The following is a 14408-nucleotide window of genomic DNA, read 5'->3' as shown; positions in this document are numbered from 1 at the left end:
AATATGCCATTATGTGTTAAAAATACAGCAACCTGAATTTCTGGAAAAAAATACTTCTGAACTTTCAGTGTTTATACTTCAGATAATCAGATTTGTTATAATAACTTTTTCTTGAATAAAAATAGAGAGAGTACTTATATCTCCCTTATAATACTAACACTGATTAGAAGAAACAGTATTTGTTTATTTACACCTTACCCTAATTAAAATAAAAAATATGACTTTAAAACGATGCTTACAAACTGGAAAGGTAACATCAATTTATAACATATGAGAAAAGAGTAAGAAAAACAAAAATATGGACATACTTGATCATCAAAATCTAAATGAAATGTTATATAAAAGATGATAATTGACTTTTTCTCTAGCTAGTGGAAAACAGAAATAAAAGGGACCTGTTTTATACTCTAACATGAAGGAGATAGATTGGATTCAAGAAATAGTTCCTTGACAGTGAACTGAAACAGGTCACCATCTCATTTGAAGATGTTCAGAAAGAAAATAAAATCTCATCTCTCTCTGCACCTTGAGGCTTGACACTACCCAGGAGATGGTTTCATGACCTAAGCCCCTCCCTCTGACCCTACAATTATTCAATTCCATGAAGAATATTGCTTCTCTCATTCCTTAAAGAGACAAGCTGGTCTTGTAAAAGAGAACACTGCATGAAAATGAGACTAACAATGAGGTCAGGGCTTCAGTATTTGATGTATTACTTTACTGAGAGTTACGATTACATTTGAGATTATTAAATTACATTTAGTTGGCTTTGGAATAATGCAATTTAAAATAGCTAAGATCAGTATGACAAATATGAATTTTAAATTTCATCTTTATCATCAAAGAAACAAATGCAATATTTATATATAAACAGACTGAAATTAGACTGGTTAGAAACGATACTACACTGTACCATACCTGATTTTGTAGAAAGGATTATCACTCCTCTATATATTCTTTACCATTTGTCTTTATCCATATTTTATTTCAGATGAAACCAGAGGTTAAGTTACTAGACAATTATCTGAAACCAAATGGCTCTTCAGAGGAGAATATATATTTTACCTGATTTGTTAGACACCCAAATAATTGCTTCTGAAGACACATGGCTTCTATTTCCTACCACAATAGTTAATGGAATCTGCCACAGGTAACTGCAAAGTAAAAAAGAAACTTTAAGGATAAACAGACCTACCTCTAAACAAGAACAACTGAGTTACCCCCACTGTGTGATTTTTAAATGCTCTTTATAGAAAGTAACAAAAACTTCCCAGACCTCACCCCCCCAAAAAAAGAATTCATTCTTTCAACGCTGTTAAGAGGACTTTGCTTTTCAAGGTTTTAATTTTAATGAAGGAGAACTGTCAACAAAACAATTAATCTTAGAGAAAAAGTAGACTTTATTTTGCATTAGAAATAAAAAGTAACTAAAATCTATAAATCTGAGCTATACCATATATTGATTAAAGGCTAAAAATAATTCCCTTCTACATTTTTCCAATCTTAGATTAATACACATTGCAGGGTTTCATGCATTTACATTTCAATGCTCTCCTTATTTATTGTCTATGGATTCTGGGAGACACTATTAACGTATTTTACAAAAAGGTTAATATGGCACTTCAAGAGATAGTCAGTAGGGAGAGGAAGAGCAAAAGTAACCAGGTTCTCCTAAAATGCAGACACTGTGGGACTCAATATTCTGTTTGCTGAAGTGGAATTTCCAAATTGATATGTTAAAATATCCCCAACATGCAGGAATCAGTCAAGAATTTCAGCTACTAAACAGAAGCTATTTCTTACATTTACCTTTTTAAAAAGCTAGAAATCAAGTCTTCCATTTGTACATGAAGCCATGTAAATGTAATAGCAAATGCATAGCCAGGGAGATGCTGGATGGTCTTTTTTTTTTTTTTTTTTTTTTTGACAGGTAGAGTGGACAGTGAGAGAGAGAGACAGAAAGGTCTTCCTTTGCCATTGGTTCACCCTCCAATGGCCGCTGTGGCCAGTGCACTGCGGTTGGCGCATCGCGCTGATCCAAAGCCAGGAGCCAGGTGCTTCTCCTGGTCTCCCATGCGCATGCAGGGCCCAAGCACTTGGGCCATCCTCCACTGCCTGACCGGGCCACAGCAGTGAGCTGGCCTGGGAGAGGGGCACCAGGATAGAATCCGGCGCCCTGACCGGGACTAGAACCCTGTGTGCTGGGGCCGCAGGCGGAGGATTAGCCTATTGAGCCACGGCACTGGCCGCTGGATGGTCTTACAAAAGTCCAGTGACTATACTTTGCTACCTTCCTTGGAGTGTATACAGACTATTCGCTCTCTCAGTGCACCATTAGCAACAGGTATAGCCAATAACTTCAGCATGGGAGAAATACTGTTTTTATTTTCGAGATGTCAGAAGAGATACTGGATGAGCTCATGAACTCTGAGCGTGCACGGAGAACTGAAAATCTGAGGGAACAGGCCTGGGGTGATAAACAGAACACAAGGAACCTGTCGTCTGGGAGGTGGGGGAGAGTGGCATCTCCTCTGAATCTGCTGTGTGCAGTTTATTATTTTATCATTTCACGTTTTCATTTATGATCAACAGAATTCAGTAATAGCAGAGTTCAAATGGAAGCCTGGAAGAAATTCATAATTTCAACTGCTATCTCTCATGGAATATCAAAAGAATACATGTAAGATTCTAAATTTTAAAAATATACAGTGCTTAATGGAAGAAACCTTTCTGACTGCCAACTATGTGCAAACACTGTGCTATGCTCCAGTGTTTACGGCACCATCAGGAAGTTAGTAATTTACAGTAGCCAAATCTGTATCGGCCTTTAGGTACTATTAAGTGAACAACTCAGGTAAACTCTTAATGTTTTTTCCTACGCTTTTAACATAGGACTGAAAATATACCACGAAAACTTACTGATAGGTTTACGGTAAAACACACACAGAGAAGGGCTGGTGTTGTGGCATGAATTAAGCCAGCACATCGGCAGCACGTAGGGGCCCCAGTGCAAGTTCCAGCTGCTCCACCTCTTATCCAGTTCCCTGCTAATGCACTTAGGAAACCAGCAGAAGATGGCCCAAGTACTTAGGACCCTGCACCCATGTGGGAGACTCGGATGGAGCTCCTGGCCCTGGTCTAGGTCTGGCCCAGCCCTGGCTGCTGCAGCCTTTTCAGGGGAATGAAGATCTAACTACCTCCCTCTCTGTCTCCAAGTCTGCTTTCAAACAAATAAATCTTTGACAAAATAGTAAAAAGAACTCTTTCTTTAACTGCTATTTTCTAGAAAGAATTAATCTCTTTTTGGGTAATTGGGAAAATTAAGAGACAAAAATGCCCCACTAAGGGTCTGATTTTCAAAGATTTGGAGAGGTTCAGAAATAAGGAGGCATTTTATTAATTGCCACTGAATTGGACTGAATTGGCTTAAATTAACATAGAATAAAGGAGATCAAATTGGCCTAGAGGTAAGACAGAGATTAACATTATGAAATTGACTTTTTAGGATTTCACTACTATATCAAGTTGTATCAACTGAAATGTGAAGCCAAATAAATATTAACTAAAGGAACAAGGAATATAAAAAATTGATGATGGTTAAAAAGTCCTCATAGGTTAAGTGTGTCTCATTTGTAACATGATCATAAATGTTTGTGAAAAATTACTTTCTTCTTAGCTTTCCCCTTATACAAACACAAATATTTTACCTGCATGTAAAACTGTATTCTTCCAAATAACTGTAGATTATGATAAAAACTGGTATGTTTTAGTACTTGAGTTTAAGAGAAAAATATCCCCACTGTACAGGAAAATGAGATTCAGATAAATGCTACATGTTGCTGATGATCATTTTCATTTTCACATACAGGAAAGATTGTGTCACATAGCTCTTCAGATGGAAAAAGAAGTTAACTACAAAGTTTTAGGATACTATGTAAGTACTGATGCATTTCATTATATTTTCAACCTAGATTTCTCTATTTTTCCTAAAAAAGTTTTTGTACTCTATTATAAATCTATCAATTATTGCAGGGACAAGTCAAAAGTTAAAAGTTACCAACATATTTGAGATCTGTTTTCACGTCTGAGTTGCATACTGGTGATACTACATAAGTTATTTTTCACAATTTTCCACATAATACACATTTGATATTTTCATAAATTTCATTTTAATTTAAGAGAAAGTGTGATAAGTGTGTTGTTTTGTGATGACAACTTAAGAGATGAGAAGACACAAAACACAACTGAAAGAAGAGTGCTATAGGGTATGATGGAAAGAAATATGAGACTGCAGAGTTAACTTAAAAAGAGACAAGAAAAAAAACTTAGAAAGTCAGATTGGGTTCCAGTCACTTAAGTTTAACTGGAGTTTCAGCCATTCTATTTTAAGCTCTAAAATAAAGGTAAAAACAAAGAAATGCAGGATTTTTTTCTTTATTAATCTCTGGAACTACCTCCATTCATTAGTAGTTTGCATTTTTAGATAAAGCAATATTTAGTCTACTGACTTTATTAAGGTAGAAAATAACAGGTACATATTTTGGCTGGAGTGAAAAGTCTTTATTAAAATCGTGTTGATATTAATAAAGGATTAGTGCAGAGACAGCTGTCATCAGGTCAGTAAGGAAAGGAAAATAAAATTGTGGAGGTGAATATAATTCCCTGTGGCATAGAACTCTGAGAAACTCCTCAGTGTAGGAGGAAACATTAACATTGCAATACGTTAACTTTATAAAGAAAAAAGAGGCTACACAAAGTCCTAGCTTTCCACCTACCCAAACTCTAGCGCATAATTTAAACTCTACTACATGTCAACTAACTTGATGCAAGTATCAATTATGGAAAGATCTTTCTGTGCTGAAATATAAATATCACATTTGAAATTGACAATTACTGGACACATTAAAAATGTTCTAAGGCAAGTTATAATGATGTTCTTATGTCTCCTAGAAGAGTGAAGATAAAGAATTGATGATCCTGGCTCAGAAAATATCCACAACTCACAGGTTTTCTGGCATCCGTGGGAGACAGGTTTTACTATGTCAACTGTTTGCATTGTGTAACAAAGATCCAGGAAAGTTGTATACAAAGACCAGATAGAATTGGTCCTGAAGCTTTGTCCAGAATGCTATGGTGAATTAAATTATCAATAATGAAAAAAAATTGGAATACTGGATTGTCACCAAAAAGCTCCATTCATTCCAAACAGGTAGAGAATCACTTTTAGACTAATGAGAGTCTGTATATTACCTTACACTTCATATTTTATATGCCACGTTCCCAGGGTTCAAAGTCGTCTGTATGATTTTTTCACTCCAGCAAAACCAAAGCTGCCTAGACGTTACCCATGCTCATACTGCCTGCGAGGGACTCTTCCCTTAAAGAGCCAGACTTGTGGCTAGACATCTGAAATGCATTATAGGTTGACAGAGTATTTTTGTTCAAATTTGTTCTGTCATCTGCATGTCCTTTATGTTTTTCTGCATCAGTGATGCTTGTGTCAGACTGAGCATTCTCAAAGGCCTGGCCTGAATCTCTCTAACTTTGCCACAGTCAGTAGTTTTTATGTACTTCTTGGCAAGGCCGGGTTGATGCCTACGCATGTTTAGCCTGGGGCCAGACGGTAGACGATATGAAGCAGCACTTGGCAGCTGTGGGAAATGCAGCCTGGGCGGAGAAGCACTGACAGAGTCAGATCCTGACAGCAGCGACAATGTGGCATAGCAATAAATACCATATTCCACAAGTCCAAACAGTTAAATTGCAAAGGACAATGTCTTGAAGGTCAACACATGCGAACACACACACACAGAGGAGAGAAAGAGCGAGCGAGCTAGAGAGAGGGTACTACTTTCCTAAATCAGATTCAAGTGTAGTTTTATGACTAGCCCCATCACTTCTCTTTTTATTTATTAATTTTAACCTCTCCCCTGCCCCATCTTCCCCAGCCTCTTACAGCGTATTTTACAAAAAACAAAACTGGTAGATTTAAGTTTTACTATCCTTCCTTGGCTCAACCTTTAATGAGACACAAAATAGAAAAAAAAAGAAAGAAAGAAAAAAACCTTACAATCTGAATTATCAGTAATTAAATAAGTATTTTAAGAGAAAAAGTAACAACAGAGACACACACACACAGCCTATTTAGTGTTAGTAAATACTAAAAACGGGGAAAAGTGAGCCTATTTGATACTTAGTGTGACTGATATTTAGGCCACTTTTAAGGTATCTATTTTGAGTTCTACTGACTCAGAGAGTATTCAGTTTAGATTTTTGTTTCTTTTAATTAGATTTCCTGGATTGCTAGTTTGTCTTCTCATTTGTTTTTTAAATCTTTTTGCTCATTTAATTAACAAAAGAACATAAAATATTCTTGAATTTAATTCAAGAAATGTTTTATCTGGAGACCTGCATTGTGGCATAGCTGGTTAAAGTCAGAGCCTGCAGTACCAGTATCCCATATTAGCCCTCCTTCTAGTCCCAGCTACTCCTCTTCTGATCCAGCTCTCTTCTATGTCTGGGAAAGCATTAGAAGATGGCCCAAATCCTTGGGCCTCTGAACCCACGTGGGAGACCTGGAAGAAGCTCCTGCCTCCTGGCTTTGGATCAGCTTAGCTCTGCCATTGCAGCCATCTGGGGGGTGAACCAGCAGAATGGAAGACCTCTCTCTCTCTGGCTCTACCTCTCTCTGTAACTGTCTTTCAAATAAATAAAATAAATCTTTAAAAAAAGAAAGAAATGTATATGGAGAAAAGTGAAAAATCATATTTTATTTTTAAATTACCAAGATAATTTAAAATTCTATCTTCTGAAATAAATAACTTTGGTGTGTTATCATGCTAAGGGTTAAAATACATAGGGAACAGGAGTAAAAGAATAATGAAAATGAAATATCAGAAAAGAAAAAATGAAAACTATATTTCCCATATAACTGTGTTATCAATGCTTTTTAAATGTTAAATATAAATAAGGAAACACAAAAACTATATCTGGCATGTAATTAAAGAGCATTGTACCTGTTATTGTGAAGTTCAAGTGCTTTAGTTTTAGCACTGATGTCATAAATAAAGTGCTGTTGGGTAATTATTATTCTATTTTCTGCTGTTGTATTTCCCAAGATGGTGATGACAGGATAGCCCATCTGGAGTGTCCACTGATCCATTACCTCTTGTATATTGACATAGTTTCCATTTCTTTTTAAAGCCTTTGCAAGCAAAATTGTATAAATTAGTTTTTATAAACATGTATAATAAACATAATTAACACTAAGGCATTTTCATTTTTACCTTTAAAGTTTATCTAAATATGAAAGCATTCAAAATCAGTGAAGTTAACACAATGTACCAGTGAAACTATCTTCTTGCCTTAAGTTAAGCTTCATGAATATTTATATGTAACATTTATATGTATATATTTCCCATATGTATATATAAATATAGAGACATGAAAGTTTTATTAACATTAAAGTTTATACATAACAGGTAATTAAATATACTTTATTGTTAAAGCAAGCAATAACAGCATCATTAAGTATCACCAGCATGTCTTGTCATATTTCAATATTCTCTTTTACATGAATTATACCCTACTAAAATTATATTTCAGAAGTACTGTTATTCTTGAAAGTAGACAAGATATTTTTATTAGCATTCACAGTTTAACAAATTTAAGCCCCATTATTTATAATGTATCAAATCAAAGAACAGGAAAGAAAATATGAGGAACTGGGGAACATAAAAAGTGAAAGGAAACTGTCAGTCTCAACAAAAGTTACGAATGGTTTAGAAACTCAAATGAAATAGTCAAGTAGAAGTCTGCTATGTGAGCTTTCTATACTTTACCTCTGACAATGTATTCCAGAGATCATTTCTGGCTGCATTGCCATACTTATGAATGGTTAAATAATCCTAAAAGAATATACAGTAGTAATTACAATTCAAAGGTTAAGCAATTACCAGTAAGCACATTTATTTCTCAATTTAATTTACAATTTCCATGTTTTGGAATTGTATTAATACAAAGAAAAAGACATGCAAAAAAGATGAAAAATCTCATTTAAAAACATTCCACACACATTTAACTATAGTAGTCTTCCTAATCAAATAATCAAACAATATTAATATCTTAAAAATGGTTTTATGGCCAAAGTCATTTCTTAAGGATTTCCAGGGTCAAAGATCTAATTGAACAAGTCAACCTCAGCCAATTTTGAAGAAACCATCTCTACAGTGAAAGATAAAGAGGAAATTTTCCCATCAAATTTATTTTAAAGTATTGAAAAATATATTCTTTTATGGAAGAATAAGAAAAAGAAAAAATTGGCTGGCTGATAAATACTGATGTTAGAAGGGATTACTTTGCCAAAAGTTTACTTTCTCCACAATCTGTCTCCAGTTTCCTAGTCTCTTTGCAAAGGAAAGGCTGTCTATTATAAAAATGACAAATAATTGTTTCCATGAGTCCAAAGCACACATTAGCATTAGTAAGAAAAAGTAAATCTTAATTTTAATTTTTGAGCTTAGTACTTCCTAAGTTTCAACCATTACTGTTTAAAATACACATTTTCTGATTCATGCCTTCTTCCCTCCTAAGTGTAGTTTGTCTCACAGTTAATGTGTTACTCATTCATGGTTACCTGGTGTTTTTTTTCTAATTTCAAAGTAGAAAAATGAATGGAAAATAGTGTTTTATGCTGTAAAACAAAGGGCCCACTCCTTCACTTGAAATTCTATTATCTCTAAAACATGTAGGTAGTAGACAAAAATCCTAATTTACATCAAAGAACTTAAACTGAAGAAAAAAGTGCTGACTCTTTTTAGTACTTTACAGAGTGGGGTACTTTGGGGATAATTAAAGTTAGGAAAGCAAATTTTCTGAAATACAAATTGTGGCACCTGTGACAGATTCAGCTTTTCTTGGCAACTCACAGCACAGCAAATAGCAGCTCCCACTGAATCAGATGCCTGGGGATTGCAATGCCCAACACTGTCTTAGCAACCATTAAGTTATCATCATCATCATCATCATCATCATCATCGTATGTTGTTGACAAAAATAGTATCTTCATAACTACTCCGAATCAATTTGGCTTTAATATGCCACATGAGGCTTTTTCAACATGAACCCAGGGACCAGAATTTAAATAGATTATTTCACATTTAGCTTTCTAATTTGTTCTTTTTGTATTTTAGCACTTATGTGAATAAATCAGGCAGCAATGGAATTTACAAAATATACATTTGTATATTATTTTAGTTAGATATAATAAAAATAACTGAAATTAGAACTATTTACTATTGGGTTCTGTTTATGGACAGTGCTGGTAGGTATGATAATAAGAAAGGGAAAACAAAGGGACGGTATGAGTTCCAACGTACAACTGTAGCATCTGCTAGATGTAAAAGTCTAATTATTCATTACGAGTTGACCTTGTCCCAGTACTGATCATCAGCTGAGTGCTGGTTCTCTCCACCATCTAGAATAAGGTTCAGATTTCCACTTCACACAGGCTGAAATGGTGATTATACAAGCAACTCCCAACTGCAGACCTCAGTATTCAGGGAAGTTATCTTGCCTTCCTGGATTCCCAGCAGCCTCATATTTACATGGTATTCAAATACTTCCCTGTATGTTTCATGTATGCACTCCTTTTAAGAAATGATTCCTTAGTAATCTTAGCCTTATCCTCGCACAAAAAGTATTTGTATTTTGAATTAAGGAAATTTTGCTGTGACTTTCAGAATTATAAATAACTTATAGGACAGTTTAGTAACTATATTTTTAAAAGATAATCACTCATTTATTCATTCATTCAACAAAATGTATGAATTAGCTAGCATGTGCCAGGCAACCTCTTGGTGCTGGGGAAACTGGTGAAGAAAAGGTTACTAAGAACAACATAAGCACTGAGATACAATCTGTGTAAGATGATTTCTCTGTCTGAAGCTGTAGAAATCATGGCATGATGACTACCAGTTGGAAAGATGAGTTCAAATATTTGGTATGTAACTGAGTAGGAAGAACTTAAGTTCCTTTAAAATCTATAGGTCAATGAATATGAAATTCTTAGAGACATGAATCTGAAATAGAAATCTATGTAAACATTTATGTGTGTGAAAGTCAATCAATATTAGATTTGATAAATATAATATGAAATAAAAAATGTTTTAATATTAACTAAAAGGAATTGTGTGTTCTCTATGCTGGGTATTTCAGAACTAGTAGAATTATTTAAAGGAGTAAATAAAAAACAGCCACTAGAATAGTCTTAAAGGACATAACAAATAACATAGACGGATGAAAAGTTAAAAGCACATTATGAAGGGGTGTATTTAGACACATCTACCCCTGGGAAAGGCAGCATAGCCCGGTGCTTTAAAATGCAACAGTGGCAGTCTGACTGTCTCAGTTCAAATACTGTTCTAACACTCAAAAATTTATGATCCTTTGTGAACTTTTTAAATTTCTTGGGCTTGGCCGGTGCCACGGCTCAATAGGCTAATCCTCCACCTGCGGCGCTGGCACCCCACGTCTAGTCCTGGTCAGGGTGCCAGATTCTGTCCTAGTTGCTCCTCTTCCAGTCCAGCTCTCTGCTATGGCCCGGGAGTGCAGTGGAGGATGGCGCAAGTGCTTGGGCCCTGCACCCGATTGGGAGACCAGGAGAAGCACCTGGCTCCTGAATTCGGATCAGCACAGTGCGCCGGCTGCAGTGGCCATTGGGGAGTGAACCAATGGAAAAGGAAGACCTTTTTCTCTGTCTCTCTCTCTCACTGTCCACTCTGCCTGTCCAAAAAAAAAAAATTCCTTGGGCTTGCCCTCACATATATAAATGAAGATAATACAAGAAGTAATGCATATTTTTTCTGAGAAGTAAATGTTTTAATTTAGTGCACTTCTAGAAGAATAAAGAGTACCTAGTACCTCAAATGTAGTCAGTAGACATTAGCTGTAAACTCAGTTCATCCCAGTCTATAGGTAGGAATACTGAGTAACAGAAGGAAAAGTATCATTAATAATAATAAAGAATGCAGACATGAAAATAATATTTTTATATTATGTAAATTGCTGTATAGTTTATCTCATTCAATCCCTACAACATTATGAGTAGATGTTATTATCGTTTAACAAATCAGAACACTGGACCTCAGAGATAGGTCCATATCCAAGTGCCATAACCATGTAAAAAACTGCCTACTTAAATCCAGAAATCCAATGATGCTGGACAGATAACTAAGAGTCACTTTAATACTGAACCCAATGTCCTTGCCTATGTCAGCTCCATTTACAGCCCTTCCCCTGTGATGACTTCTCCACGCATCTCAAGTGAGTCCTCTTGATCCCTCTCTCTCCCTTTCCACCACATTCAAATAATGATCTGTGAGCTAAAGATTCCTCTGAGAGTCCCTGTTCCCTTGCTTGTTTTACAATCACTTTTTGGTCTCTAACCTAGAAGAATGCAACAGCCACTTCATCTGCTCCATCCCTTTCAAATCTAATGTGTACCATGAAGTCAGATTACCTTTGCTCACATACACACATGAACACCTGATATATTCAGGTTATAGTCCAAACATTTAATGCCACTTAAAATGTCTCTCATGATCTGGCCCCTTTGCTCATCTCCACTTTTATCTGTTAACTCATTGCTCCATGATTCAATTCAAATTTTCACACTTATCTAGTTCTGTGCACACATAATTCTTAATATTTGCTATTCCTCTTTGCCTACCTAAATCCAGTTGACTCTCCAGGGCTCAAGTTTGATGCATTTCCTTAAGGCATCCTTTCTGCCTGTTGCAACTTCTTTCCTAGTTCTAAATTTAATCTCTGTTAATTCTCATGCATTGTAGCATATAAAAGAATTTTATAGCATATTGTGTTATAACTGCCTGTTTATTAGACTTCTCATGCAGCCTCTAAACTCCAAGAGAGTAAGGAACCAGTCACTAGAATACTGTTTACCCACTATCTTCGTGCCTACTCTAGAACCAAGTAGCTGTTCAGTACATGTGTACGATTTACCTTTCTTTTTGCAATATTCCTTTCTTTTAATAACTGGCAATTCGGATTTTTTATATCCAGCAGACTCTCCCCAAATGTCTTATTTAGATATAATATGGGGCACAATTCATTATATCTGTGTATATTTGGCATAGATATAACCTGAACCAGTTTATAGAATTCCATATGATATGATCAAGGTATTGTAAACTATTGTAAATGAGACCATTTTTTATTCCTTGGATAATAAGTGACATGGCTCATAACGTTCCATGTATATAAGCCAATGGGACTAATAAAGACAAGAGGAAAGTAAAAAGAGAGACCTAAGAGATAAATGCTATTCTCTTCAAAGATTTATATGGAAATAATACAGTACACTTTCCTTCATTTAATTGGGCCTTCAGCATGCTTGACAGAGGATCAACCACATAAATGGTCAATATGAATCGTATGGATTTGTGTATATGTGGTTAGCTGGAAGTACAAAAAAAGTCCATGGTAAAATGTCTTTGAAATGGCAATATTTATTCTTTTCCATTTTAAGCAGTAGGTCAGAGTTACAGTCATTTTTCTCTGGAATTATTTATCCCACCATCCCCTTTACCTACGTTTTAGCTTCATCTCAGTTTTGTGGTAGTAGCAATTTCAAGCATCACATTCAGACACCACTTTGTACAGAGGAGACAGAATTTCTTCCTGAGAACCTCTTTTTAAAATTCAGGGAACTTTCTCCTCACCACCTACAGCAAACTCCCCTCATATCCTATTCGTCAAAATTGTAGCCTGTGCTCCAGCCAACACTTACTGCTGCAGTTTAAGGGAGCAATGTTTGAAGTTTTACCCAAGGGAGCACACAGACCTCTGAAGCATACGGCTCTTGAAAAGAGTGTTGGAACTTAAACAAAATCCAGCTAACAAGAAAGAAGGGGTGACGAGCTATGGGTAGGCCACTGATGTGTTCTGACATGACTGAGCCACAGTGACACTGACAAGTAGGATGCCTTCCATGGGTAAGAACAGTCTTAAATACTAGGTAAATTCAAGCTCTGATTTTTCCATGTGACAAGAAGGCTGCGGTCAGGATTTGAAATATGGTTGCTTTCTATCAAGAATAATTGTACCTCAAAAAATTTGTAGTGAACATTTGTCATTTTTTGCCTTTCCAGCATTTATACACCGCTTTTGTGTGGAAGCAATAACTCACTACGGAATCTTGGGAGAAGACAAGGGCTCTGCTTCCCACTACTGAAGTGGAAGGAACAAAACACCAAAACTCTCCATTTACCCTCACAGCTTAAGCAAGTGCCCTGGCCTCCCTCTGACATTTTACAACTGTGAACACTAAAGAAGTCATGTGAAAAACCAGAAGATGATACATTAACCCTTGCACTGAGGGTGCAGGGGTAGGCAAGCTAATGGTAACACAGAACCAGTCACTTTTTCGGTATGACCTTGATTAGCTTTCTTGATTTCCTAATTCTTAGATCTCACTGCTTTGTAATTCTGGCTCATCAGCTTTCCAAAGGATTCTATGGGCTATACTACATCCTTCCAATGAATTTGTTTCTGCTTAAGTTAGCCAGAGTTTGTTTCTGTTGCATACAACCCTGGACTCTGACTCATACAATTCCAGTGGATGATAGCTACAAAACAAGAATACCTTATAACACTTGGTGATAATCAGAAAGAAAAACAATAGCTAATTCTCAGAATTGGCACAGTTCATAAAACTATAAGATATTTTCTAACCAAGTAGAAAAGGTGATCCAAGTCTCTAGTCATAAAGCAATGACAGAGAAAGGGAAATGCGCTTGACCAGTACATACTGCAAATCTGTACTGAAATGTCACATAACATATAAACATATATAACTAATGTTAATCAAAATAAAACTTTTACATTTTTAAAAGTATCATTATTAAATAAGTATTTGAAGAAAGAAAAGATTAAAAACCCCATCAAGTTCTATTTTGTAAATCTATTAGATTTTCATTGTATTATCAATAGCAGGAATGAGTTGGGGGAGAGATGTATATTTAAGTTAAAAAAAAAAAAAAAAGCCAGCCAAGAATACTGGACAAAGAGGCTAACACTGAAATGGAATGAAGAAAATGCCGTGGACGGGTACACAAGGAATGACAGCATAAACAAGAGCAAAACTTAAACAATTTGGACAAAACTTCCAAAAGAGGGCTTTTAAACTGGGGAAAAAAACCTCTGAACTTAAACACTTCCAGGTATATACATTTTTAGAGTAAGCTGCTGTTAAAAGGATCCATGAACAACAGCAAAAGCAGATTAAAAGTGTCGCATCACAGCGATGTCACACAAGAGTTGTATAACACTCATCTGAAGCGTGGCCCATGTGCTTCACAGAATGGTTTTACGTTTTTGTGACCTTGAAA

At 35.7% G+C, this 14408-nt stretch overlaps 1 protein-coding gene across 2 annotated transcripts in view; it reads right to left on the bottom strand.

The window, feature by feature from the left end:
* TRHDE (thyrotropin releasing hormone degrading enzyme) overlaps positions 1 to 14408 on the bottom strand; it is a 425213-nt gene that overhangs the window by 107905 nt on the left and 302900 nt on the right. For both annotated transcript variants that reach the window (XM_070051462.2, XM_051845675.3), the window contains 3 exons: positions 7842 to 7907; positions 7017 to 7204; positions 1066 to 1154 (listed from right to left, as the gene is read on the bottom strand). In XM_070051462.2, coding sequence (XP_069907563.2) covers positions 1066 to 1154; positions 7017 to 7204; positions 7842 to 7907 — 343 coding nt within the window. The remainder of the gene's footprint in view (positions 1 to 1065; positions 1155 to 7016; positions 7205 to 7841; positions 7908 to 14408) is intronic.

This window comes from Oryctolagus cuniculus, chromosome 11, assembly GCF_051225735.1.
Source record: "Oryctolagus cuniculus isolate XC-2025 breed Fujian yellow rabbit chromosome 11, ASM5122573v1, whole genome shotgun sequence".
Classification (NCBI taxonomy): Eukaryota; Metazoa; Chordata; class Mammalia; order Lagomorpha; family Leporidae; genus Oryctolagus; species Oryctolagus cuniculus.
This window is presented reverse-complemented; position numbering and strand designations above follow the sequence as displayed.